Source organism: Motacilla alba, chromosome 3, assembly GCF_015832195.1.
Source record: "Motacilla alba alba isolate MOTALB_02 chromosome 3, Motacilla_alba_V1.0_pri, whole genome shotgun sequence".
NCBI lineage: Eukaryota > Metazoa > Chordata > Aves > Passeriformes > Motacillidae > Motacilla > Motacilla alba.
The window spans coordinates 6,774,646-6,786,679 of NC_052018.1; the positions used below are offsets into that span (position 1 = coordinate 6,774,646).

Consider the following 12,034-nt stretch of genomic DNA (forward strand, 5'->3'; position numbering starts at 1 on the left):
GTTGAGGTTTTATTCTAATACTTCGCATTTCATGTCCTGGGCTGTAAAGGGAAGAGCCCAGCAATTCTGCTCGTAAAAGTAGGGGGTTAAATTAAATCCACAACTGTAACATTTATTAAATTTATGACTGAGTTTAAGACAAGTATTTCTGATACTATTGGAGGAGACATGATGGGGTACTTCTTCCAGAGTTGATAAATCTGGAGTGAGGTATCCCTAAAACATGTTTCTTCCCATCTGGTTGTCAGTGGTGACTTATCATCTACAGCACAGTTGGAAAATTATGAGGGTATGTATGAAGACAATTTGCTTTAGGTGAGTGAAAATTGACAAACATTCAATTTTCAGTTGTGCTTTATCTTATACAGTGTTAAGCACTATAATGCACTCCAGGAAATTACAGGAGCCTGGAGTGGGAAAATGAGGCAAATGTGGTTTGTGTCTTTCAGAGCAGGCTGCTGGGCAGGGTTTCTGCTATACTGTTTGGTTTCCTTCCCAAAGTCTCTTGCTGATTGCACCCAAGCCAGCACAAGAAACTGATGTTTGAGGTGGTTGCTGTTAGAATGCAATGAGTTTCTCCTTAGTTGAAATAATTTGGGAGGAAAAGCCTACATTTTAAACTGTTTTAAACTGTTCATTTTCCTAATTATATCAGGCATTCTTACTGAGCTGTAAAATTCAACACAAACTTTGTATTAAAAATGCATGGTGAGTCATATCTTGGAGAATGCACCATTGCCTTACCCAATCTAAAAATGCCAGGCGGATCCAGGGCGGCTTCCAGATGGACGAGCTCTGTGCTGACAGAACCGAGTCTCCTGGCTTTGGACTGTCTCAAGGGTAGACTGCTATTTTTGTTTTTGTTTTCCTTTTTTTTTTTTTCGGCAAGCTATGGATGTAGAGGAATTGTTGTTTTAAGCAGAAAATATTTGTGCTAGAACTAGGTGATGGAGCACAGAGCAAGTTACAAAAGAAGTAAGGACAAATAGCAGATACTGCAGGGTGGACAAAGAAAAGGAAAAAGAAACTTGATTCAAGTTGCCTTGTCACAGACTTGAGACACTTGCCCAGGCTGCTCAGAGAAGCTGCAGATGTTTCATCCCTGGAAGTGTTTAAGACCAGGCTGGATGGGGGCTTGGAGCAACCAGGTGTAGTGGCCGGTGTCCCTGCCCATGGATGTTCTTTAAAGGTCATCCAAACTATCTTGAGATTCAGGCACAAATCTTTTGTAATGTTTTTTGTTGTAAAATATACAAATAAATTACCAAATTTAGCATGTTCTTTTTCAGAGACGTCCTGTAACTTTCACAGATTTCTTTTAATCTATGAAATCTTTCATATCCCTCACTGAGGTTTCTTGCTTACAGTTTTGATTTTACTTTTACAGCTGATAGGAAATTCTGCAGAAGTTGGCCAAACTGAAATTAGTTTCAGACACTAAACACTTCTCTCAGAAATACTTTCTCACTGCAGTGCCACTGACATCCAAATCACAAACTCAAGACAGTACAGTCCCCAGGAGCTCCAGGTGCTGTCTCACCACCCTCAGCAGCAGGAGTTCCTTCCTGAGGTCTAATCTAAATTTTCCCCTTCATCAGTTTAAAACCAGTGCCTCTAGTCCTGTCACTACAGACCTTGGGAAAAAAGTATATACTGAAAGGATGTAATAAGGTGCCTGTTATCATTAGAAAGTGGAAAATGTGGTGAGACCAAAGAGGAAAATAGCAGAAGTGCATTTGTGCCAGCTTGTTCCTTCCTCTCTTGCAGTGGTAGTTTTTTTCCCTTTAGGTTCATAGCACTTCATCAACATAGGAAGCTGACAGTTGCTGGGCTGTTGGAGCTCAAGAGTGGGGAAGCAAAGGCTTACATGAGATGTGGGATATTGTGGGAGTTTCAAGGTTGCTTTGTTGCCATTGTTTGGTTTGCTTGTTGTTGCTGGTTTTCTCTGGGGTGTGTGTTTATTCTGACTTCATTCTTTTTTTCCTAAAAGCTATCTTCATAGCAGTTTAAAATATACTCAGTGTAAGTACTGGAGAGTACTTACTACGTTTTTAACAGGTCTTGTAAACCCTCACATATCCAACAGCTCTGGCTGGTCAGCCCATGTGCTGAGGAAGTGGAAAGGGGCTTGTTGGGAATTTAGCCTGAGTGCAGCAGTGTCTGACTGCCCTCACTGATCTAATGCTGTTTTGAACCTGCCGAGCCTTCTGAGATGGGGTGTGTTGAAGGGAGAGTGAAGGCTCATACTCACTTCAACGTGAAATTACTTTAAACAGGGCAAATCCTGTTGTATCCAAACTGAGTCCCCACTGGGTGACAGCAGGGTGTTTATGGTGCTTCCAGAGACTGGGTGGACATAGCTGAGCTGGTTTTATGTAGAATCAGCTTGGGTCCAACACTGTATGTTTGTATGTATTGGAGGCATCTTTAGTGCTTGAAAGGATTGTTTGTTTGCCCAGCAACCTGAACTAATAAATTGTACAGATTTAGGTTCTCTGTCTTTGAGATAATCCATGACTGGATTATTAGCTTACAGCTATTTGGGAATTAACTGTGTATGCTTAAAAGAAAATGTACATAGAACGGCATGAAAATATTTCTATTTTATTGGCATTGTGTTGTATTATTATAAACTAATGAAAAAATTCTCATGGCTCTGAGCATTTTGCTTTAAATAAGACCGTAAGTTCAATATTTGAATAAATTAGGTCAGCATTATCTTAAACTGCAGAGAACCTCCTCTGCCACTTCCTGTCCTCGTGGCAGCAGAGTTTGCTTGGCTGGCACATGGGATCAAAGCTTCAGGAGCCAGGAGGAGGTGTGACTGCTTTGGTACAAAGCTGTTTGTCTGGACTGGAGCTGGCACAACTGGTGGCTCCCTTGGGAGGAGGCACAGGTGGAAATGGCTCTGCCATGTGTCACTGCTACTCCAGGGGCCTTACAGGAGACGCCTGACCTCCTTCTGAGCTCCTGTGAAGGTAAAACATCTCATTGGTGATGCTTAATGCTTGCTGTAGCCCTTGTGATGCAACTGTTTGTAAGTCCTCCACGTGGAACATGACTGTGATGGCTCTGCATGGCTCAGCTCAGAGAAATGTCTGCTCTTCTGTGTGGTGTGGCTCAAAACTGGTGACTGTACAGTTAAATATGTGTGGGCTGTGTGGCTGCCATTAGCTAATTACACTTGTTCAGTTTCTTAATAGCATGGAACTGCATCCTTACCATCAGAGTTGACAGGAATCCTTGTATCAATTATGTGTTATGTTAGGATGTGGTTTTATGGCAGATATTGGCTTTGAGCAAAGCAGCAAGTGGTGAGGGGCAAGATGAGTGGATCTGTAGGGGGAAATTGCTCGTGTGAGGGACCAAATTCAGGTTTCAAGTTTTGGACATTTTTATATCATTGTAGTTTTAGTCTTGTCCCATGGACACAATGCCTGTTAAAGATTAATGTGCATTAAGTGCATTACTGGGTTTAGTTTCAGTGAAAATTCCAGATTACTTTGTGAGACTGTTCCACATTGAACTGAACCACCACAAACGAGGGTGGTTTGGAGCTTCACTGAGCTCCAGGGTGCTCCTGATCTAGGATATAACAGGGATGTAGAAGGTGATCTGAAGTGGCTGTGAAGCAGTCCTGTGTCTGACCCTGCAGTGAGACATCTTAAGGAGATAAACTTGCAGAAATTTGTCACTACAAGCTTTCTCTTGAGCTGTTTTCTTTATCTGATTCACCAGTATTATAAACAACTACTAATTTAAGCAGAAACCAGAGGAAAGGACCGCTGAATGCACAAAGAAGAAAGCAGGGGATCACAATATCCTTGGCTTAAGATATGTTGCAAATACAGCTTTGTGGCTTTCCCACTCTGTTGGTGATGTAACTTCTTTGAGCACCATGTGAAAGGAAGTAGGAAGTACTGGATGTTTCCATCTGTTCAAAGTTCAGTCCCTCAGCTGTCCTCAGTTGGATTGTTATTGGGGTGTGAAAGGAAGGGAAGGACTTTTGCACAAGACCAGTGTTCAGAGTGGTTTCCCTGATAGTGGGAAATGTGAGGCACTCCTCTACTCAGATTGAGGGACAGCAAACCTACATCTGTACCCCAAAGGAATACTTGGATCTTTGGGGAACCGGTCTTTCTGCTCATTTGTAATCAGGAGTGTGAAGCAGATGCAAAGCCTGGAGGGAGCCTGGCTGCAGAGCAGTGGGAGCTATTGGCCAGGAGGGATTTGTCTTTACTTCCCAGACCCTGGTGCTCACCTTGTGCATGTGTCTTTACAGGAGAGCTTTGTAGACAAAGCTCACAGTTTTGGGATCAGGAGCTAGAATTTTAAGGGCAGTGGGAAGTCTGTCAGGCCTTTCTATTTAAGCATTTAGGTTGTCATCAGTGGCTCAGGTCAGGGTGACAGGAAATTACATGGTATTGAAGTGGAAAGAAAACATTCTTATAACCACCTCTTATGTTTAACACTTACGGAAGTGTTTTCATTGTTCAGCGTTTAAACACCTGAGCTACTTTTTCAGTGTTAAGGTCTATCTTAAGTGGCTGAATATGTACTATTATATTAGTATTAAACCAGCTGGAATTCCTATAGCTCATAAATGGTGGAAGCATTTTTGTAGGAAAGCAGTTGGAAAGATCACTCTTTTTAAGTTCAGCACCTGATTTTGAAACAGTTGTGAAGAAGAGTATGGTAGTGAAAAAGGTAAGATTGTGTCTTCTGTGGTCTTTTGTCTGTAGTCTAAACTTGGTCTGCTATAAAATATCTTAGTAACTCTATTCATACATAATAACAAAATTGTTAGGCTTTGTTTTATAGAGACTAAACTTGGCAGGTTTTACATGATGAATGTTCAGGTGGAAATAGCAGTACTAATGAAGTTTGTTTTAGGCATCTAGCAACTGTCTGTTGTGATAAATTGGGAAAGCAAAAGCTCAGTTTCTAATACAACTGCAGTTCTGCTGGCAAGGTACTTCTGGAGGTCACAGGAATTTCCAGGGTTGTTGTTCCAATAAATGACTTTGAATTGGCCTGAAACCTGCCTGAAGAGACCTTTATGGAGCACTGCAGCAATTCTTGCTGCTTCACATTGGACTCTGTCCTTCCAGGCCTTCAGCAAGTTTCAGCAAGGCTTCCCAGTATCTACACAGATTTCAGTTATCTGATGAATCCCTCTCCCCTCTTTTTAAAAAATGTATAAGCTATTAAAGTGTGCTTTTAATGGAATTTATTTTAAATCTGGTTTGTCTTTTTTTTGTCTACTACAGAAAAGTCACTGGGTTGTGACAGCATTGTAATACCCTAAGCAAAGTACCAAGAATGTGAAATTGTGCTCTTGGCTGGATGAGTGCCTATTTCTGTTGAAGACACAGGCATGCTAGAATTTTGATATATTTTCCACTCCTCCTTGATTTATGTTTTGATTTCTGTTTTAGGGCTACCAGAGGGCCTTAGTCACCTCTTATAGGCATCTTCAGAAAGTATCTGAGTAGCTGAAGTCATCCTTTGTTTAAAATCAGAAAAGATGGGTATAATGAGGCCATGCTTTTTGGGAGACGTGGCCTCTGCCTTGGCACTGGGATGTGGTTGGCAGAAGAGCTGGTTGTGTAAGGTTTGGACAAGTGGGGAGTCCAGCTGTGCCAGCAGTGACTGAATGCCTGGTGCAGGCAGCGTTGCTGTCTTGGCTGACAGTGGGAGCTGTTTTGTCAAAGAGGTGTTGGGTAGGACACTTCGTGCTGTGGGGAATAACATAGTCTGTAGGTGCTGACTGGGCTGACTGGCTTTGATGTGTTTGGTATGTTTTACCACAGAATCAGCCAGGTTGGAAAAGACCTCCGAGATCATGGAATACAACCTATGACCAAACACCATCCAGACCACTCAGTGCCACATCCAGTCTTCCCTTACACACCTCCCTGGGCTGGCCATTCCAATACGTGATCACTCTTTTCACCCTTTTGTGAAGAATTTCTTCCTAATGTCCAACCTAATTGTTTCACTCGTTTTGTTAGTGAGTTGTCATCTTACTAAAAAGCAAGAGCTGAGCAGACCCCTCCCACAGAGCCCTCTTCTTGCAAATATGTGCAGTTAATAATTTTTTTTTGTAGCTCTGTTGATTTTAATCAGTCAGTTGCCCCTGAAAATGGGTCAGAACCTTCAAAAAACACCATCTGGAAGGTTTCCTGGGTATGTTGGAAAGCTGTCATCAGATGACAGTCTGTATATATATATTTGTGACATTTGTTTGTTTTCATTTTGTCCCACTGCCTCTTGTGTTTTCAGTGGGCACTGCTTGGTCTTTTCCACACCCTGATCAATGAGATATCCCTGAGCCTTTTACCAGCTCTTTCAGCCTTTCCTTGTATGCAGATACTGTGAAAACTCAGGAGAAAGTTGTCTGCCCCTCTCGGGTGAACTTTAGTGTTTCTGGATGTGCTAGAAAAGCACGGTAAACCTCACAGTGTTCCTGCTTAAGCCTAAGACTATTTTTCATTTGAGACTTGATCGTTACGGACTTTAAGCTCCAGATAATTGATTTGAGTGAGGTTTGAAAAGGAGAAAGCAGTGTAAAAAGCAGAGGTGAGGTAAGATATGGGGGTTTGATAGCTTATGTTGCTGAGGAGCTCTGCTGCACCTTCTACCAGTTGAGAATTTTTAAAAACAGTTTTGACCAGCTTATATTACTGGAGTCCAACCTTACTGCTGACTGATTGCAGTGTACCTGTTCTTGAGTAAAGCTTTTAAATGAGAACCTGAAGCATTCAGAACTAGTGCAAGCATTAAGAAGTATAATCAGTAAACTAATGTAATTTCTAGTTAGTGTTATTATAAGGAGTTGTGATTCCTTAAAAACATTTTCTGTCATTGCTGGACTCTGTTTTTACTTGGGTAAATATTATACTTTAGTATTTTTCAGAGATTTATTTAATCTGGACTGTTTTGGCAGTACAGAGGTTTCTTCCCCATCACCTGGATGATTCAACTACTTGCTAATATTGAAAAGCAAAACTTGTAATTGTTCTTGAGGACCACGTGGTAGCAAGACGTGGGATGTGTAGCTCCTTGCTGATCCTCTGCCATCATATGAAAAAAATCTATGGGATGAAACATCTTGACATTCCCCATGGTCCCTTCCACTTCCACACATGAGGCAACAGAATTCATAGCTCTTTTGTCTATGTATCCATGAGAGCAAGGGTGGCTTTGGGTATCACTCACAAATACAGGAGGAAATTCAGCACCTCAATTTCAAGTGTAAGAAGCTGATGTCTGTTTACTGCTATTTGTCTTTGGAACATAAAGAAAGACATGTGGATGATGACTGGGAGGTTTTTCAGGTTCTCTATTTGTTGTTGGCATGACCAAGTAGGTGTTTTGTGGTCTGGAAAGGTGACCAAATGAATGTTCTGTGCATTTCAAACACAAATACAGAAACGTTCTCCCAAGGGAATAAATAAGCTTTCAATAGAATTGGTTCATGTTGACACAGTGTGGGTGTGATTATCTGCTGCTGCTGTGGAAAAGGGACCAGGTGTTTGGCAGTTCAAGTCCCTGCTGTGAGCATTTGCCATGACTGACACTCTGTTGTGATCCATTTTCCATGTTTAGCTTTGTAAAGCTGTTCTATAGTGTATATATTGAACAGCATGTATATATGCTATCTGCTAATGTGCTTCAAAACAGTGTATCATGAGAGAAATATGTGACGTGGATATTTCTTACATTCTTCTACATTTATAGATTTCCAGAATGGCTGGGCTGAGTGGGTTGGAAGGTGATGTTTTCATTTGCAGACTCTTAGGTGATGAATGGCTGTTGTCTTTATGATTTGTGACTGCCAGAATTTCCTGTATGTTTGGCAATATTTTGTCAGCCACTCAAGAGACAATTGTGTGCAGAAGCAAGACAGAACTACTCTGCTTGCTGCAGGCGGTAATGGGGGAATATGATGCTTTGAAACAAGCTTAAAGAGTACATTTGGCAAAGATAAGTGTCTACAGCACAAAAAGCATGTGCTAGAAGTTCCAAGTGCATATCATAGGCAGGTAACTCTGGTGATGACTTCTGTTCATAAGGAAGAAAATGGTTATTTTTTGTTAAAGGAAGAAAATTTTTAAACTAAGTCTTCAAATTAAGTCTGGCAAAACTAAGCCTTCACGTTTATGTCTACTGGTTCCTTTGTTAAAGGGTGCATTCAGAAAATAGTTTGCCAGACATATCATTCAAGCATCTCTTGCATTCATGACATCTTCATGTTCCTTTTTTTACTAAGGGTTTTCTGGCTGTCCATGGGCAGCAGAAGGATAAAGTCTTCATTGCAATCATTGCAGCTGCACTTGTGATTAAAACTGCCCACAGATCAGAATTACACATTGGTTTAATGCAGCCTGAAGTTCAATAACAAGCTTTTTCCTGTTTGATTCCTTCATTTTTAAATTAATTGTCGGGTATTATTATGCACTGATAGAATAGATTAACCTGGGGAAAAAACTTGTACAACCTTTCAGGATTTCTGTCTTTTGACCTTGTGCTCTTGTGCATTGTGATCTGCAGAGGAGAGGGAGGTTTCAGTGAGGACAGTGTTTTAACATTTGCCAGTGCCTGGATATTTGACTGAATTTGAGTGAGAAGGAAGATTATTTGATTGCTGCAGGTCTGTAGAAATCTCAGGCATGAACAGAATTTCTTGATGAACAAATGGGTCTTTATTGCCAAACAAACCTTAAGCTGCCAGTGAGCAACTTTCATGGATCTCATGCAACAGATGGACAAGTGTGTGAATACACTGCTGTGCTCCTCTGAGTAAACTTAATTGTACCAAAAGTAAAGCTCACTTGCTTATTCTACTTCACACAAACTAAATGACTCTGAAGGAGGGTGCTTTTTTACATGTTTGCAATTTAAGTTGTATGATGTTGTCAATCACACACCTTCTGGCTGTATTGAATTTCTTGGATCAAACCTGCAAAAATTGTGTGTGTGCAGCAATTAGTTTTTTTGCAAACATAGTAGCAGGCTCAAGCATGAGGATTAACAAAGCATTGCAAGTATGTACCATACACACAGTGTCTGATCCTTGACCCCAAATGGGCACTGAGTCAGAAGCACTTGCCCTGTGGGCAGTGATTCATAATTAGTAAATCTTCCGCTGGAACTTGGTGGGGGAAAAAAACATTGCCAGCAATTCCTTCCACCAGACATGAGCAAAAGCCTACCCACCACCACCAAAATATGACCTGGTGTCCTATTCCTGAATTTACTTTATTCTAATAGGTGACTATCCAATTGTTTCTCCCTCTCAAAAATATGTGGGAATGTCACAGTTCACAACTGAGCATTGCTGTGAGGGAGATGCGTGTTGTTAGCATTCATTTTTAGGTTTGCCTTTTGAACATGCACGGCTTTCAAGTTGCATTTCCCAGTCTGAGTTGTATTCATTGTGCGTGTTTTTTTTTTTTCCTTTTTAGTGGACTATATTGTGGAATATGACTATGATGCAGTGCATGATGATGAGTTAACAATCCGAGTTGGGGAAATCATCAGGAATGTGAAAAAACTGGAAGAAGAAGGATGGTTGGAAGGGGAGTTAAATGGCAGAAGGGGCATGTTCCCTGACAATTTTGTGAAGGTGAGTTTTCTGCTTTGGCTTGATTTTACTGTGATGGTGTGGCTGGGTCATCGTTACTGAAATAGTCGGAATACACAAAAGTTGTATTTGTAACTGGATGGGTTTGGTTTTTTTAATGGGAAGACATTCATGGTGCTGACATTTTTTTAAAAATGCTTTTGAAGATTTTTTAAATTTAAGCTCTGCTGTCTGTTCTTACTTTAGCGTTTATTTTGGCCTGTGTCCTTACATTATGTGTTCTGTGTCACTCTGACTTCAACCAAGCTGTCTGTAACCATGGTTACCTGCTTTAGTGGGATGAATGGATTAAAAAACAAAAAATATAGAAAACCTCTAAACCTACCCCTACAGAAGACATCCAGCCATGAGAGAGTTGGCAAAGTGGGGTCACAGCTCAGCTCATCTATAATGAAAAACTGCATCCTCAGGCTGTGCTGATGTGGATTCTTCAGCCTAGATCAAGCTGCTTTATTTGAAGGGGCAATTCTGCTTTACCCTGGACTCTGCTGCTGGCACTGCCTTTTTTGTGACTCTGCAAACTCCTTGGTGTAACACTTTCATATAGTCCAAAGTGAATGTAGGTATTCCTGCCTCTTTTGAAGTGAAATTAATTCTTTGCAAACCAGACCTATCCAATGTGTCTTACTGTGATACTTTCATATTGTAAAACCCAAGGGGATATTGGTCCATTGCTATAAACACTTCTTTACACTTACTTTAAATTTGACAATTTTTCTGAAAAACTGAAAAAGTGAAATTATTATTTTCTGATTACTGTGAGAGGTTTTAAGATTTTCCTTTTAAAACTGATGGGAACAATCCAGTTGTTCTCAGAGAGGGTCTCCTACCAAGGGAAAATTTGTACAAATGCTTTTCACTTGTCTAACATTTTCAAGTTGTTGGTAGTTTAGTTCAAAGTCATTTTGGGATTTTGAGTCCTGTATAAATAGTAATTTGACCTCAAGTGGTGTTTGATGATCACTGTGCTGATGTTCTTAATTAGCTCTCAAGTGCTGTGTCGGGAGAAAGCATCAGTCTCTTTACTGGTTTGTGTGTCAGCAACTTGTCCTGCTGCAAATATGGGTCGCATGTGACATGTTTCTGTGTTAATTACCATGCTTGTTGAGTGTTTTCTTGCCCTTCTGCAGCTGTGGCTTTTATAAACTGTTTAAAATTATTTCCATCCTGATTATTTCCATCTCAGCTGCAGGTATTTTTATCTTTCCAGCTGTTCGTATGTGCTTGGCATGGTTGGATGTCCTGAATTACAGGGGACAGTCAGTTTTCTAGAAGGTCTAGGAGTTTGGAGAAGCAGAAGGGAAGTTGTGTAGAAGAAAATGATCACTTTGTTTCATGACAACAGGGGTAACTTGCCTTCTTGGTGCTGGAGCTGACTGCAGTTATGAGGCTGATCTTGGGAACTTTTCTCCAAGATGGTATGTTTAGACTGGAAGGCTGTTGTGCAGTGGTGAGATCATGGGAAAGCACTAATTGTTAGGGAGGTGAAAGTTGTGTAGTTTTCTCCATGGTCAATTTAATTATAGTTTCTTTGTAAAAGTTAATTTACAGGTAGTGATAGTTTGAGAGAATATTTCTGGGAAAGCTGTTGCAGAAAAGTGTTTTGGTGGTGTGTTGCTGTTGTTTATTTGTTGTGCTTCCTCTCAAACCTTTCTCATTTGCTGCTGTGGTAGGTTGTTGGATCATGCTGCAGGATCTATGGGATATTACTATGACCAGACTGCTGCAAGTGCCTCAGCAGCTAAACTCAAATGCCCCTTCTTGGCCTGGTGTGCTGTGAACACCTGCAAGGTGTGGGTGGCCTGCTGGAGGGGGTGGAAATGAGCTCAAGCAGGACTGGACTTTGGCTCTGTGAATGAGGAAAGTCCCTGCAGAGATGGATTTATTTGTTTGCTGCTGAGAGCAGCCACCACCATTGGGAGTGGTAAGAACAGTGAGGATGCTGACAAGAGATGAGTATTGCTGACTTCTCATGACCCACACGAAAGGGAAGGAGCACAAAAGTCTGAAAGAGCACAGAAATGTGACCGGAGAGCACAAATTGTTGTGGGCAGTACTAAAGGCTGCACCAAGTTTTACATATTTGGTTGCAAAATTCTGGGGCTCTACTTAAATATTTATCACTTCCTGAAAGGATCATCTTACTCTCCTGTTATGAGTGTAATTTCATGCATTAAATGAGGATCTGGCCTGAATGCATTATGTGGTTAAATTTGTGGCTAATTGGTGACATATATATACACACTGGTTTGTTAAGCATTGAGCCGTGGCTGGGATATAGCCTCTCCATGAATGGCAAATTTTAATTTGTGCTGATCTGGAAAAGATTAAAATTTGAAGCTGAAAGTGCATGTGTTATCCACTAGATTTGCCTTCATGTGTGAA

At 41.0% G+C, this 12,034-nt stretch overlaps 1 protein-coding gene across 2 annotated transcripts in view; it reads left to right on the forward strand.

Annotated features, from left to right (window-relative positions):
* Window positions 1–12,034, forward strand: part of LOC119698785 (CD2 associated protein) — a 75,383-nt gene that overhangs the window by 12,049 nt on the left and 51,300 nt on the right. For both annotated transcript variants that reach the window (XM_038131310.1, XM_038131309.1), the window contains exon 2: window positions 9,471–9,631. In XM_038131310.1, the coding sequence (XP_037987238.1) occupies window positions 9,471–9,631 (161 nt within the window). The remainder of the gene's footprint in view (window positions 1–9,470; window positions 9,632–12,034) is intronic.